This window comes from Nomascus leucogenys, unplaced genomic scaffold, assembly GCF_006542625.1.
Source record: "Nomascus leucogenys isolate Asia unplaced genomic scaffold, Asia_NLE_v1 Super-Scaffold_637, whole genome shotgun sequence".
Classification (NCBI taxonomy): domain Eukaryota; kingdom Metazoa; phylum Chordata; class Mammalia; order Primates; family Hylobatidae; genus Nomascus; species Nomascus leucogenys.
Genome location: NW_022097991.1, coordinates 112,275 through 127,065, shown reverse-complemented (window position 1 = coordinate 127,065; position 14,791 = coordinate 112,275). Strand labels below are relative to the sequence as shown.

The 14,791-nt window shown below is 48.4% G+C and overlaps 1 protein-coding gene across 1 annotated transcript in view; it reads left to right on the top strand.

The window, feature by feature from the left end:
• Positions 1-14,791, top strand: part of LOC115834422 (multidrug resistance-associated protein 1-like) — a 68,107-nt gene that overhangs the window by 26,346 nt on the left and 26,970 nt on the right. The window contains 3 exon segments of the mRNA XM_030809185.1: positions 10,121-10,267; positions 12,919-12,949; positions 12,952-13,005. Of these exon segments, the coding sequence (XP_030665045.1) occupies positions 10,121-10,267; positions 12,919-12,949; positions 12,952-13,005 (232 nt within the window).

The following is a 14,791-nucleotide window of genomic DNA, read 5'->3' as shown; positions in this document are numbered from 1 at the left end:
TGGAAATTCCTTTTTAAGCACAGTTAAAAACAGTTAATGGTGAAGGATGACTTCAGATCATGCCCCATGTTTGTTTTTTCTTTCTTTTTATTAACTGTGTCATTCTTTTTGTAATGTTGTGCTCATTACAACTATTCCTTCTTGGTCAGGTTGGCAAATTATATGTTTTTCTGGCAAGTTTCTGTGAAGCAGTTAAACATGTTTACAAATATGAACTTTTTGGTTAAACTACCACCTGCTTCATCTTAGCTGAGTTGCAGGTGGACTGTCTAAGGAAGCTCCAGCCGTTTCAGCATTTGCGAAAGCGTGTTCATGCTGACACTGAATTTTCTTAGTTTTGCCTTACATTTCTCAGGGTCTGGAACTGCAGGAGAGATGGTGTTCAAATTCAAGCTTGCATCAGAATCACCTGGAGAGCTTATTATATTTTATTATTATTTATTTATTTATTTATTGAGATGAAGTCCCAGTCTGTCACCTAGGCTGGATTGCTGTGGCACGATCTTGGCTGACTGCAGTCTCCGCCTCCTGGATTCAAGCGATTCTTCCACCTCAACCTCCAAGTAGCTGGGATTACAGGCGTGCAACAACCATGCTCAGCTAATTTTTAAAATATCTTTAGTAGAGATGGTGCTTCACCATGTTGGCCAGGCTGGTCTCGAACTCCTGACCTCAGGTGATCCGCCTGCCTTGGCCTCCCAAAGTGCTGGGATTACAGGTGTGAGCCACTGTGCTGGCTGACAGCTTGCTACTATAAAACTCAGCTTTCTGGGCCCCACCCAAATTTTCAGTTTTAGTAGGTCTGGGTGGGGCCCGAGTATTTGCATTTCTAACATATCCCTAGGTGCTGCTGCTTCTGGTTCAGGTCAACATGTGGAGACACTGGAGTGGATCCTCACTGCCTAAAGTATGGTCCGTGGACCAGCAGCCATGGCATCACCTGGTGCTTGTTAACAGTGCAGAATTTCAGGCCTCAGCCCAGATCCACCGAAACTGAATCTGAGTTGTAACTAGTTCTCTAGGTGATGTGTATGCACATCAAATTTCGAGAGAGACTGGCAGAAAGTAGGAGTAAAGAAACTTTTTTCTGTAAATACTTTCGGAATTCCGGGCCATATAGTCTCTGTCACAAATACCAGTCTCTTCCAGCATAGTGCAAAAACAGCCTTAGATAATATGGAAATCGATGGGTGTGGCTATGTTCCTGTAAAAAAGTATTTAGAGACACCAAAATTTGAATTTTATAGAATTTGCTTGTGTCGTGTAATATTCTTTTGATTTTTTTTTTTAACTTTTAACAAATATGAAATCTGGCTGGGCGCAGGGGCTCATGCCTGTAATCTCAGCACTTTGGGAGGCAGAGACGGGCGGGTTGCTTGAAGCTAGGAGATTGAGACCAGCCTGGCCAACATGGTGAAACCCTGTCTACTAGAAGTACAAAAATTAGCTGGAAGTGGTGGTGCGCACCTGTGGTCATAGCTACTCAGGAGGCTGAGGCAGGAGGATCACTTCAACCCAGGAGGCAGAAGTTGCAGTGAGCCAAGATCATGCCACACACTCCTGGCTGGGCAACAGAGTGAGACCCTTTCCCGCCACCACCCCCTGCCCCTCAACTCCCCCACCAAAAAAAATTAGCCAGGCGTGGTGGAGGATGCTGGTCATCCAGCTTTTTGGGAGGCTGAGGTACGGGAATCGTTTGAACCCGGGAGGCAGAGATCGCAGTGAGCTGAGGTCACGCCACTGTACTCTAAGCCTGGGCAACAGAACAAGACTCTGTCTCAAAAAAAATAAAAAAAATGAAATCAATGCTGAGCTCATGGGCCTTGTGTAAACAGGTGTGGGCCAAATGTGGACCTCAGCCATCCTTGGCCAGCCCCTGGCTTAGAGGACTGGAATGTTCTTCTGAGAGTCAGGACACGTGCCACATACTACTGCCAGCCCACAGTGTGACCCCAAAGCTGGTCATCTCACTTCGCTGGCTCTAGATTTTGTCACATGGAAAATGAAGGGGTTAGATTCCAAGCATGTCAAATACTGGGCTCTGTCCTCCCTCCTCATGCCCACAGCAGACACCCACAGTCACTCATGGGGTTCTTTCCCACTGAGTTATGTTCAAGCAGCCCTCCAGGTGACTGGTGCCAGTGGCCTAGAGTTGAGCAAGAAATGGCATCTCGTTGCCCTTCTGTAACTCCGTGTTCCCTAAGATCACTTCTAGCTCCAATGCCCTTGCATTCTGCCTTGTACATTGCATTCTTCTTACACTCCAATACCTTGACTTTACCGGGGTGCACTGATGAACGCTCTCTTTTTTTGTTTTTTGGAACCAAGTCTCGCTCTGTCACCCAGGCTGAAGTGCAGTGGTGCCATCTCAGCTCACTGCAACCTCCACCTCCCAGTTTAAGCAATTCTCCTGCCTCAGCCGCCCGATTAGCTGGGATTACAAACACGCACCACCATGCTTTGTTAATTTTAATATTTTTAGTAGAGATGGGTTTTTGTCATGTTCGCCAGGCTGGTCTCGAACTCCTGACCTCAAGTGATCCACCTGCCTTGGCCTCCGAATGTGCTCGGATTACAGGCATGAGCCACCGCGCCTAGACTCTCCTTTTTTTTTTGAGAAGGAGTCATGCTCTCTCGCCAGGCTGGAGTGAAGTGGCACGATCTCAGCTCACTGCAATCTCCACCTCTTGGGTTCAAGCGATTCTCCTGCCTCAGCCTCCCGAGTAGCTGGGATTACAGGCGCCCGCTACCATGCCCAGCTAAGTTTTGTATTTTTAGTAGAGACGGGTTTCACCAGGGTTCAAGCAATTCTCCTGCCTCAGCGTCCGAGTAGCTGGGATTACAGGCACACGCCACCATGCCAAGCCAATTTTTTGTATTTTTAGTACAGATGGGGTTTAGCCATGTTGGCCAGGCTGGTCTCAAACTCCTGGCCTCTAGTGGTCCACCCACCTCGGCCTCCCAAAGTGCTGGGATTACACGTGTGAGCCACCATGCCGGTGGGTCTTACTTTAAAAAGTAGGAAGTAATGTATTTGCATATGGTGAAACATAATTAAAGCTGCACCAGATGGTATTCATACAGCCGGACTTCTCCACACGTGGCCACCTCAGCCTGCTGACATTCGCCAACAGGTCATCCTTTGTCCCTGTGTTGTAGGGCCTGGCCTGCACATTGTAGGATGTTTCCCAGCATCTGTGGCCTCTCCCTGCCAGATGCTAAGTCGTACTTCTTCCTGTTCTTCCCAGTGGTGACAATGGAAAATGGCTCCAGGCATTGTGAAGCGTCCCCTTGGGGGACAGAATTCTCCCAGTTGAGAACCACAGTCCATAGTGAAAGGCCCAAGCCCTTCCTCCCAACACCAGTCACCTTGCTTCCCTCTCTCCATGTTTCTTGTGTGTTTTTCCAGAGTCTGCGTCTGTATCACTGTAACGGTGGATACATGTCATACAAGTAGTTACGGTTACTTGATTCTGTTTACTTTACTTTTATACAAGTGATAGTAAGAGTCATACATAAATACATACAAAATGGCTTTTTTTTTCTTTTTTTCTTTTTTTTTTTTTTTTTGAGACAGGGTCTCACACTGCTGCCCAAGCTGGAGTGCAGCGACATGATCTTGGCTCACTGCAACCTCTGCCTCCCAGGCTCAAGTGTTCTCCAACCTCAGCCTCCCAAGCAGCGGGACTACAAGCATGCACCACCATGCCCAGCTAATTTCTGTAATTTTTGTAGAGACAGGGTCTCACTTTGTTGCCCAGGATGTTTTCAAACTCCTGAGCTCGAGCAATCCGCCTGCCTCTGTCTCCCAAAGTGCTGGATTGTAGGTATGAGCCACTGCCTGGCCTTGATGGCATTTTGAAAGGTCTTCTCTTAGAGGAAAAGATCCAAGCCAGAGGGGCTGGTGATGAGGTTTGGTCTGGCCTTGTGTCCCGCTTAGGAGGGGATGGGCAGTGTGTTCTCACAGCTTTTTGCTCTGCACATGGTTCGTTGGCAAAACCCACAGTTTCCAGGTTGTCACTAAACTTTGCTTATCACTTCCTGCCCTGTTCCCCATTAGGAAACCACAGCAGAAGATGCTTAAGAGCAGGACTGGCTTTTCTTCTCTTTTTTCTTTCTTTCTTTCTTTTTTTTTTTTCAAAGAGACAGGGTCTTGTTTTGATGCCCAGGTTGGAGTACAGCGGCTTGACCACAGCTCACTGCAACCTCCAGCTCCTGAGCTAAAGTGATCCTCCTGCCTCAGCCTCTGGAGTAGCTGGGATTACAGATGTGAGATACTGAACCCGGCTACCGGCTTTACTTACCCTTTTCTTGACCTTCCTTGCCATTTAGTTTCCCGGAGTTTCCAGAAACAGAGTTTGTTGAGCTGTTTGGCAAGAAACAGATGGGCCTGGGTGTCAGTTAGGGAGACCTTGTCCTGGCCGAGGCATCGAAGCCTCTGACTACATTAGGATAAAATATGTGGCCTTCAGTTCCCCTGGAAGGTGTCTGAGTGTTTTTTCCACTGGTGCATTCCTGTGCTTCAAAGACGATGAGGTGTTTACCCAGCGGTAGGTGTGATGGAACACAGAGGCCAGGGAAGGCCAGGGATGCCATCCAGGGACTGATGGCACTGTTTTTCTGGAATGCCAAGCCTGGCATTTACCACGTCCACCTAATGCACTTTCCTGAAATAGCATTGCCAGGCAACCGTCAATATTTAACATTTTCTGTCTTGGATGATTTGTGAGCTTCTTGCCTTCTGTTTACCTGGAATCTCCCTTTGTTAGAATAATTCATCATTCTCTGTGGTAATGATCTGTCCTGTAGTTCTCTGCTGATCATATCCTAGGGTCCATGGAGACACGGCCACGACCATGTCATTTTATTTATTTATATATTTATACATTTCTGTATTTTTGAAACGGAGTCTCATTCTGTCGCCCAGGCTGGAGTGCAGTGGCACAATCTCAGCTCACTGCAACCTCCACTTCGTGGGTTCAGCTGATTCTCCTGCCTCAGCCTCCTGAGGAGCTGGGATTACAGGTGTGTGCCACCACACCCAGCTAAGATTTTTGTCTTTTTAGTAGAGATGGGGTTTCACCATGTTGGCCAGGTGGGTCTCAAAAGTCCTGACCTCAAGTGATCCGCCCACCTCGGCCTCCCAAAGTGCTGGGATTGCAGGCGTGAGCCACCACGCCCAGTCAGACCTTGTCATTTTGTGCTTGTACCCGCAAAGCATAGGGAACTTGGCAAATGGTTAATGCTCCGTAAATGTATGTAGGTAAATGAACAAATACATGAATGAATGAGAGGTTGAAATAAATCATATTAGTTAGGAACTGTCTTGCAAATGAAGAAACGTAGCTTAAATCAACTAGAGTAAGAGAAGAGGGGGATTTTTGAGTCATAAAACTGAAAAGTCTAGAAAAAGACTTTCAAGCATGATGGGGTTCCAGGCATAGCTGGATCTAGGAGTTCGCAAGACAATGTTGGGAATAACAACGTCTCTGACTCTCAGCTCTGTTTTCTTGATGGTGGTTTCTTTATTAGCTGGCAGTTTCCTGATCATCCTGTCACCTCAGCAACCCCTGTGAACAGAGAGTCTTACTCTTTTCCCCTAATAGTTCCTGCAAAGCTATGGGATTGAGTCTCATTGGTTGTGGTCGATCACATGCTTCTTCCTGAGCCAGTCACTGAGCCCAGGGAGATAGGATGCTTGGGTCAGCCAGGGCTGGGTCATGTCTTTCAGGGCTTGGGGCCAAGGTAGGGGGTGAGGGAGGAGGTTCATCTGTGGCTGAAGCTCATAGGTTGAGATTGGGAGAAGTTCAGTTCCCCCAGAGAAAATTGCGTGTTGCAATAAACAGCAGTAGATGCCAGGCAGGCAGTAAGAGCAGATAACTTCACACAGGGCATCAGGATTTTTAGGGGTGGGCTGGAGTGTAGGGGTTCCATTCATTGGTTTTCCATGTTTATCAGAAAAGGCACCTAGGGGACAGGTGCTCCTCACTGTGTATGAAGGACTTTCGCACCCTTGACCCTCGCCTATTACAAGGCGAACTCCAGTCTCCTCCTGCCTGGAGCCCCAGTCATTGTGCCCATCCTACCAGCCTCTTCGGATTTCCAAACACTGCCTGTAGGGAGCCCGTTAAAGCCTGTACTTCCACTAGACTGTGCGTCTCAGGGTTGCCAAGCCCTCCTCAGTCCCCAGCGCATAATGGGTGCTCAGTTAATAATGAGGGGTGGATGGCTAGATGACTTCTTCCTCCTGGAGAAGACAGGACCGTGGACCTGAAAGGGGCTGCGTGATGTCCTGTCCCCTCTCTGTGTGTGCCCTGTGCTGCCAGCAGCTGGCATCGATTGGTACTTGGCTCACCAAGAGGGCTGGTACGTTTTGGTGGTGAGATGCCTGAGGCCTGGTTTGCTTCACTGCCGAAGAGACACCTCTGATGTGCTCTTCTGCCCTCAGGCAAATTCACCTACCCCTTCCCCACCCATTTATCCACTCCTACCCATCCATCATCTACCCAGCAGACATTCACTGAGCGCCATGATCTGGGCTCTGTCCTAGGCTCTGACAATACAGCAGTGAATACTACAAGTAATAATCTCCAGTCATGGAACATTCATTTTCACAGAGAGAGACAGACAAGGAAAAACAGGCACAATAAATAAAACCTAGTGCTAGAGAAAGCCATCCTAAGTGCTATAGAAAGAAAAGAGTCAGGTCTTTGTAATAGGGGTGGCTTGCAGTTTTAAGTAGGGTGGTCCAAGCTCACTGAGAAGGTGACACTTGAGGAAAGACTTGATGGAGGTAAAGAGGCCAACCAGGGAATAGCTAGAGCACATGCAAAGGCCCTGAGGCACTACTGTGCCCATTCATAGGTGGGATAACCATGGAGGCTGAAACAGTGGGAGTGAGGGGAGAGTGACAGATGAGGCCAAATGAGGTACAGGGAAGGGACTTTACAAATCAGCTGGGCCCTGGGATCTGAGTTAGCACTTTGACTTCTACACTAACAAATAGGTTGACTTTGGAGAGGTACTTTTTAAAAAATTACTTATTTAGAGACAGGGGCCTCACTCTGTTACCCAGGCTGGTGCGGGGGCACAGTCATAGCTCACTGCAGCCTCGACCTCTTGGGCTCAAATGATTCTCCTGCCTCAGCCTCCCTAGTAGCTAGGACTACAGGTGCTGCCACTATGCCTGACTTATTATTATTATTATTATTTTGAGAGGGAGTCTTGCTCTGTCGCCCAGGCTGGAGTGCAATGGCGCGATCTTGGCCCGTTGCAACCTCCGCCTCCCGGGTTCAAGTGATTCTCCTACCTCAGCCTCCCAAGTAGCTGGGACTACAGGCACGTGCCACCACACCTGGCTAATTTTTGTATTTTTAGTAGAGACAGGGTTTTGCCCTGTCGGACAGGCTGTTCTTGAACTCCTGACCTCAGGTGATCCACCTGCCTTGGCCTCCCAGCGTGCTGGGATTACAGGGTGAGCCATTGAGCCCAGCCACCTGGCTTATTTTTTAAAAAATTTTGTAGAGACACAGCCTTGCTTTTTTGCCCAAGCTCAGCTCAAACTTCTGGCATCAAGTGATCCTCCCTCTTTGGCCTCGCAAAGCATTTGGATTACAGGCATGGGCTACCATGCCTATCGAAATTTATTTCTTTAATGGAGGTATAATTCACCATTTAAAAGTGTGCAATTCAGTGGTTTTTTTATGTAGGTGGTGTGAAGGTCACCCAGTGGGTTTTTATGTAGGTGGTGTGATGCTTGCCCAGTGGGTTTTTGTGTAGGTGGTGTGAAGGTCACGCAGTGGGTTTTTGTGTAGGTGGTGTGAAGGTCACTCAGTGGGTTTCTGTGTAGGTGGTGTGAAGGTCACCCAGTGGGTTTTTGTGTAGGTGTTGTGAAGGTGACCCAGTGGGCTTTTGTGTAGGTGGTGTGACGCTCACCCAGTGGGTTTTTTGTATAAATGATACGACAGTCACCACTAATTCCAGGACATTTTCAATACCCCAAAAGGAAGCCCTGTACCTGTTATCACTTGCTCCCCAAACCTTCCATTCCATCCCAGGCAACCACTAATCTGCTTTCTGTCTGTCTCTATTTATCTACTCTGGACATTGCATATAAATGGAATCAAACAACAGGTGGCCTTTCCTGACTGTTTCTTTCTTTTTTTTTTTTGAGACGAAGTTTTTTCTCTGTTGTTGCCCACCTGGAGTGCAATGGCACGACCTTGCCTCACTACAACGTTTGTCTCCTAGGTTCAAGTGATTCTCCTGCCTCAGCCTACTGAGTAGCTGGGATTACAGGCATGCACCACCACTCCTGGCTAATTGTATATTTTTAGTAGAGACGGAGTTTCTCCATGTTGGTCAGGCTGGTCTGGAACTCCCGACCTCAGGTGATCCAACCGCCTCAGCCTCCCAAAGTGCTGGGATTTCAGGTGTGAGCCACCCTGCCTGGCCATCTGACTGGTTTCTTAGCGTGATGTTTTCAAGGTTTATCCATGTTTTAGCATGTATAAGAATTTCACTCCTTTTTATGGTTGAATAGTCTATCATGTAGATACATGTAGACCCTTTTGAGTAAAGAATATCTCTGGGCTGGGCATGGTGGCTCACACCTGTAATCCCAGTATTTTGGGAGGCCGAGGGAGACGGATCACTTGAGGCCAGGAGCTCAAGACCAGCCTGACCAACATGGCGAAACCCCATCTCTACTAAGAAAAATACAAAAAAATTAGCTGGGCTGGTGGTGGGCGCCTATAATCCCAGCTACTTGGAGGCTGAGGCATGAGAATCGTTTGACCCTGGGAGGCAGAGGTTGCAGTGAGCTGCGATCGCACCACTGCACTCCGTCTTATGCAAAAGAATGAGACTGTGACTCAAAAAAAAAAATGTCTTTAGGTAAGATGCCAGTGTTTCATTACCACTTAGAAGATGGGAGCCAGGATGGGTGCAGTGGCTGATGCCTGTAATCCCAGCACTTTAGGTGGCCGAGGCAGGCAGATGGCCTGAGCCCAGGTGTTCGAGAACAGCCTGGGAAGCATAGGGAGACCCTGTCTCTACAAAAATAAAAAAATTAGCCAGGCATGGCGGTATGCGCCTGTAGTCCTAGCTACTCGGGAGGGTGAGGTGGGAGGAATGCTTGGGCCCAGGAGGTCGAGGTTTGGTGAGCCATGATTGCACCGCTGCACCCAGGGATCATGTGTCCCTGTCGTTTTGAGCACCTTGCCTCCCTCTTGACATTGGAGCCTGGAAAATTTCTGTGCCATGGCTCAGCGTCATCTGTCTTGTTAATGTCAGAGCCAGAACACAAACCAACTCTGGCTGCCCATGGGACTGGGCTCTTGCTTATGGGACCACATTAATAGATTCCTTGGAAGAATGATCTAAGGAATTTGGACCAAATCTTGTAACAAGAAATAAAAGCAGCTGCCATCTGTTGAGTTTTACTGTGCTTGGGCCCTGTGCAAATAAGCATGCTACATAAGCGCCAACAGCTCTTAAAAGCCTATCATGACTTCCATTTTATAGATGAGAAAATAGGGGCTCGCCTGGAGAGGTGAAATAACCAGGGTCCCACAGCGGATATGGCAAAGTATATGGTTTTTATTTTTAAGCTATATGACCTTCCAGGAAGTAACAATGAAATGGCAGTACTGAGACCCTGAAAATACATGGGACGATGGCCAGATGGCAGGGCTCTTTGGGTAGAGTGGGAGAGGCAGCTCCCTTGAATGGTGAGAGGGAGGAGCCAGGTGGCCACCTAGATGGAAGATGGTTTCAGGCAGAGGAAATGGCAGGGGCAAAGGCCTGGCTTGGGGATTGTGCTTGGTGCTTTTGAGGAATACTAAGAATGCCCCTCTAGGACATCGCTGAGAAAGTTGATGGGAGAGGCCAGCTCTTTGGGCTCCTCCTGGTCGTTGATTTATCCAGTTCATTCCTGGAGTGTTTAGTGAACACCTGCTATGTGCCAGATACTGCCCCAGGTGTTTCCACGAGCTCCAGCAGCCGGTCAGTTGTGGCCACCTGGGGAGGGCCCGAGCGCATCCCCAGGGCCTGTCACTGCTCCTAGGATGATGACTCTCACTCAGGGCACAGCAGTCAGCACCGGGCGTTCTGCTTGCAGGTGGCCCTGTGCACATTTGCCATCTATGTGACCATTGACAAGAACAACATCCTGGATGCCCAGACAGCCTTTGTGTCTTTGGCCTTGTTCAACATCCTCCGGTTTCCCCTGAACATTCTCCCCATGGTCATCAGCAGCATCGTGCAGGTACAGGGGGAAGCTGGGGCGACTTCCGAGAGGGGGCCTTGGGGTTCTAGGCCACAAAAGCATGGAAGTGCCCCTGAGCGCAGCCTCTAGATCACACTCCCGATCGGGCTCCATGAGGCCCGGACCAAGGCTGCCATGCTTTTGTCTGGTCATGCCCGAAAGAAAGAAAATGCATTTGACTTCTTGACAGAGAATTTGCACTTGATTATATGAATCAAGTTTAATGCAGCAAGGCTTTCCCATGCTCTGGAAGAATCTTTCCGAAACACCCTGTTCTCTTCTGCTATTCCTCCGCCATTCCTATCCTTTTTTTCAAAAATGTAGCTCTTGTCTGACTTGATTGATTTTACAACCCACTGATAGGTCTTGACCACCCACGCTTTGAGAAACCCCAACCTTACAGCCGGGTGCGGTGGCTCACGCCTGTAATCCCACCACTTTGGGAGGCTGAGGTGGGTAGATCACCTGAGGTCAAGAGTTCGAGACCAGCCTGGCCAACATGGTGCAACCTCATCTCTACTAAAAATACAAAAATTAGCCACGTGTGGTGGCGGGTCCCTGTAATCCCATCTACTCGGAAGGCTGAGGCAGGAGAATTGCTTGAGCCCAGGAGGAAGAGGTTGCAGTGAGCCAAGATTGTGCCATTGCACTCCAGTCTGGGTGACACAACAAAAACTCCATCTCAAAATAAAAAAAAAAAGAAAAACCCCAACCTTATGGCCAGGCATGGTGGCAGATGCCTGTAATCCTAGCACTTTGGGAGGCCAAGGCAGGTGGATCACCTGAGGTCCGGAGTTTGAGACCAGCCTGGCCAGCATGGGGAAACGCTGTCTCTACTAAAAATACAAAAATTAGCCAGATGTGGTGGTGGGTGCCTGTAATCCCAGCTAATCTGGAGGCTGAGGCACAAGAATCGCTTGAACCTGGGAGGTGGAGGTTGCAGTGAGCCAAGATCGTGCCACTGCACTCCAGCCTGGGTGACTGAGTGAGACTCAGTCTCCAAAAAAGGAAATAATACAACATGAACGCTATGTACACATCACTCAGTTTCAACATCAGCATTTTTTGGCTGGGCACAGTGGCTCATGCCTGTAATCCCAGCACTGTGGGAGGCCGAGGTGATAGGATTGCTTCAGCCCAGGAGTTCAAAAATCAGCCTAGGCAACATAATGAGATCCCTACTCTACAAAAAACAACAAAATGGGTGTGGGGTGCACGCCTGCAGTGGCTACATGGGAGGCTGAGGCAGAAGGATCACTTGAGCCTAGGAGTTTGAGGCTGCAGTGAGTTATGTTTGCACCACTCTACTCCAGCCTGGGCAACAGAGCTAGACTCTGTCTCAAATAAAGAAACCAAGGCTGGGCGCAGTGGCTCAGGCCTGTAATCCCGGCACTTTGGGAGGCCGAGGTGGGCGGATCACGAGGTCAGGAGATCGAGACCATCCTGGCTAACACTGTGAAACCCCGTCTCTGCTAAAAATACAAAAAAATTAGCCAGGTGTGGTGGCAGGCGCCTGTAATCGCAGCTACTCGGGAGGCTGAGGCAGGAGAATGGTGTGAACCCAGGAGGCGGAGCTTGCAGTGAGCCTAGATTGTGCCACTGCACTCCAGCCTGGGTGACAGAGCGAGATTCTGTCTCAAAAACAAACCCAAAACATTTTGCCACAGTTGATTTATCTCATCCTTTTTCAGTATCCCTCCCTTGTCCCTCTTTCCCTTCATTTGTTTTTAATGCTAAACTCTGCTATCTATCCCTTCATTCTTTCCTTTTTTTGCCAAATAATTTTAAAGCAAATCTCAGACCCCTTACATTCTACCCACAAATACTTCAGCGTGCATTTCTTCCTACATAGTATAACACCGTCATCATGTCTAGGCAAACTAACAATAAGTTTTTACAATAATAGCCCATATCCAAGTTTTCTGGAGTATCTCAGAAATACCTGTCCCATTGGGCTGTTTGAATTGGCTCTGTTGTATTTGCTACTATGTTTCCAGAGTCCCTTTTCCACTAGGCCTCTGCCCTTTTCTTCTTTTATTTTTATTTGTATTTATTTATTTTTTGAGATGGAGCCTCACTCTGTCACCCAGGCTGGAGTGCAGTGGCATGATCTTGGCTCACTGCAACCTCCGTCTTCCCAGGTTCGAGTGATTTTTCTGCCTCAGCCTCCCAAGTAGCTGGGATTGCAGGTGCGTGCCACCATGCCAGGCTGGTTATATACATATATATATATATATATATATATATATATATATATATATATATATATATTTTTAGCAGAGGCGGGGTTTCACCATGTTGGCCAGGCTGGTCTCAAACTCCTGACCTCAAGTGATCTGCCTGCCTCAGCCTTCCAAAGTGCTGGGATTACAGGTTTGAGCTACCACGCCCAGTCATTTGCCCATTTTTTCTGAAATACCTTTCATGGGCTTTTAAAACAAAGCAGAACCAAAACCTGTTTCTTTTTTGTTTTTTGTTTTGTTTTGTTTAATTCTAAAGTATACACTGGTTCTAAGAAATGTGGGACCTTCAGAAATAAGGGAGGGCGTGTGCACCTCCACACCCAGGGAAACCCTTGAAAGTTAACCGTGGTTGGTTTTGCAAAAATGCTTTTTAAAACTAACTCTCCCCTGCCATTGCTCTCTGCATAGGCGAGTGTCTCCCTCAAACGCCTGAGGATCTTTTCTCCCATGAGGAGCTGGAACCTGACAGCATCGAGCGACGGCCTGTCAAAGACAGTGTGTGTGTGTTCGGTCCTGGTTTCTGGAAGTGGCCGCCTTCCCATCTCCCACTGGGTCCTCCCTACTTGCATTTCTTTGCTTTGGCTGCCCTCAGGTTTGACTCTGCCCAGCCACTTGTCTGCAAGACCCCGGGGGACATGGGTTCTGCAGAGCCAGTAGAAGGGAAGGGAAGCCTGGCCTCCTGGGCTTCTGTCCTGTCTTAGACTTCCCAGGAGGGTGAACTTGCACTTGCATTTTTGTTTTCTTGCTGAGGGACAGCAGCTGCTTGAGGCTTCCCCCTGAGAGTCACTTTCCAAGGCTTTGACCTTGATTCTATTCTGGGCTAAATGAGGACTCTGGAGGCTGGCCAGCCTCCACCACCCACAAGCTGTGTAGACTTAGGTCCGAACCTCAGTTTTATCTAGATAAGGGAAACAAAAGTACCTTTCTTTGGCCGAGTGTTACTTGGATTTTTGTTTGTTTGTTTGTTTGTTTGTTTTGAGACAGGGTCTCATTCCATCACCCAGGCTGGAGTGCAGTGGCGCAGTCACAGCTGTAACTGCAGCCTTGATTTCGCGGGCTCAGGTGATCCTCTGACCTTAGCCTCCCAAGTAGCTGGAACTACAGGCACACACAGCACCATACTTGGATAATTTTTTGGTATGTTTTGTAGAGACAGGGTTTCGCCATGTTGTCCAGGCCAGTCTCGAACTCCTCAGCTCAAGCAATCCACCTGCCTCAGCCTCCGAAAGTGCTGGGCTTATAGGCATGAGCCACTTCTCCTGGCCTTTTTTTTTCCCCGATATTAAACTTTTTTATTTGGAGAGACAAGGTCTTGCTTTGTCCCTCAAGTTGATCTTGAACTCCTGGGCTCAAGGATCCCTCTGCCTCAGCCTCCCAAAGTGCTGAGATGACAGATGTGAGCCACTACCCCGGCCATGCATTTTTATTGGCAGATTTGTTTGTTTTGTAGCTTGTTAATTTATCGTTTCCCAGCCCATCCCCCTGAGCCAGGGATGTTGTTTGTAACCATCTCTCTAGGCATTTAATAATAAATATTAGGCCGGGCACAGTGGCTCACGCCTGTAATCCCAGCACTTTGGGGAGCTGAGGCAGGTGGATCACTTGAGGTCAGGAGTTCGAGACCAGCCTGGCCAACATGGTGAAACCCCGTCTCTACTGAAAATACAAAAATTAGCTGGACATGGTGTTGGGCACCTGTAATCCCAACTACTCGGGAGGCCGAGGCAGGAGAATCACTTGAATCCAGGAGGTGGAGGTTGCAGTGAGCCGAGATCATGCCACTGCACTCCAGCCAGGGCAACAGAGAGAGACTCCATCTCAAAAAAAAAATAATAATAATAAATATTAATGGCAGTAAGTGCAGTGACATGTTCACTTATAAAGCCCCTGTCATGCACATTCTGTTCCAAGGATGTCAATGTCCCAACTTGTCCATTACTCACCGTGGCACCCCTGGAGGAGAGTGGTGGAAACCCCCATTTTCCAGATGAAGAAAGTGGTCTCTGAAACTTGCCTGAGATTGCACAGCTGATCAAAAGAAGAAGCAGCATTCACACCCACAGCCCGTCGGTAGAGTCCATGCTCTTCCTGGCCATAGAGTATTGCCTCACTGAGATTTACTGAGCACCTACTATGTGCCAAGCACTGTGGGAAGTGCTCTGTGTGCACTGCCTCATAGACACCCCACCATAGCCCTCTGAAGTTGATTGCATGATTGTCAGCCGTATTTTACAGATGAATAAGTGAGGCACAGGCTGGGTGCAGTGGCTCGTACCTATAA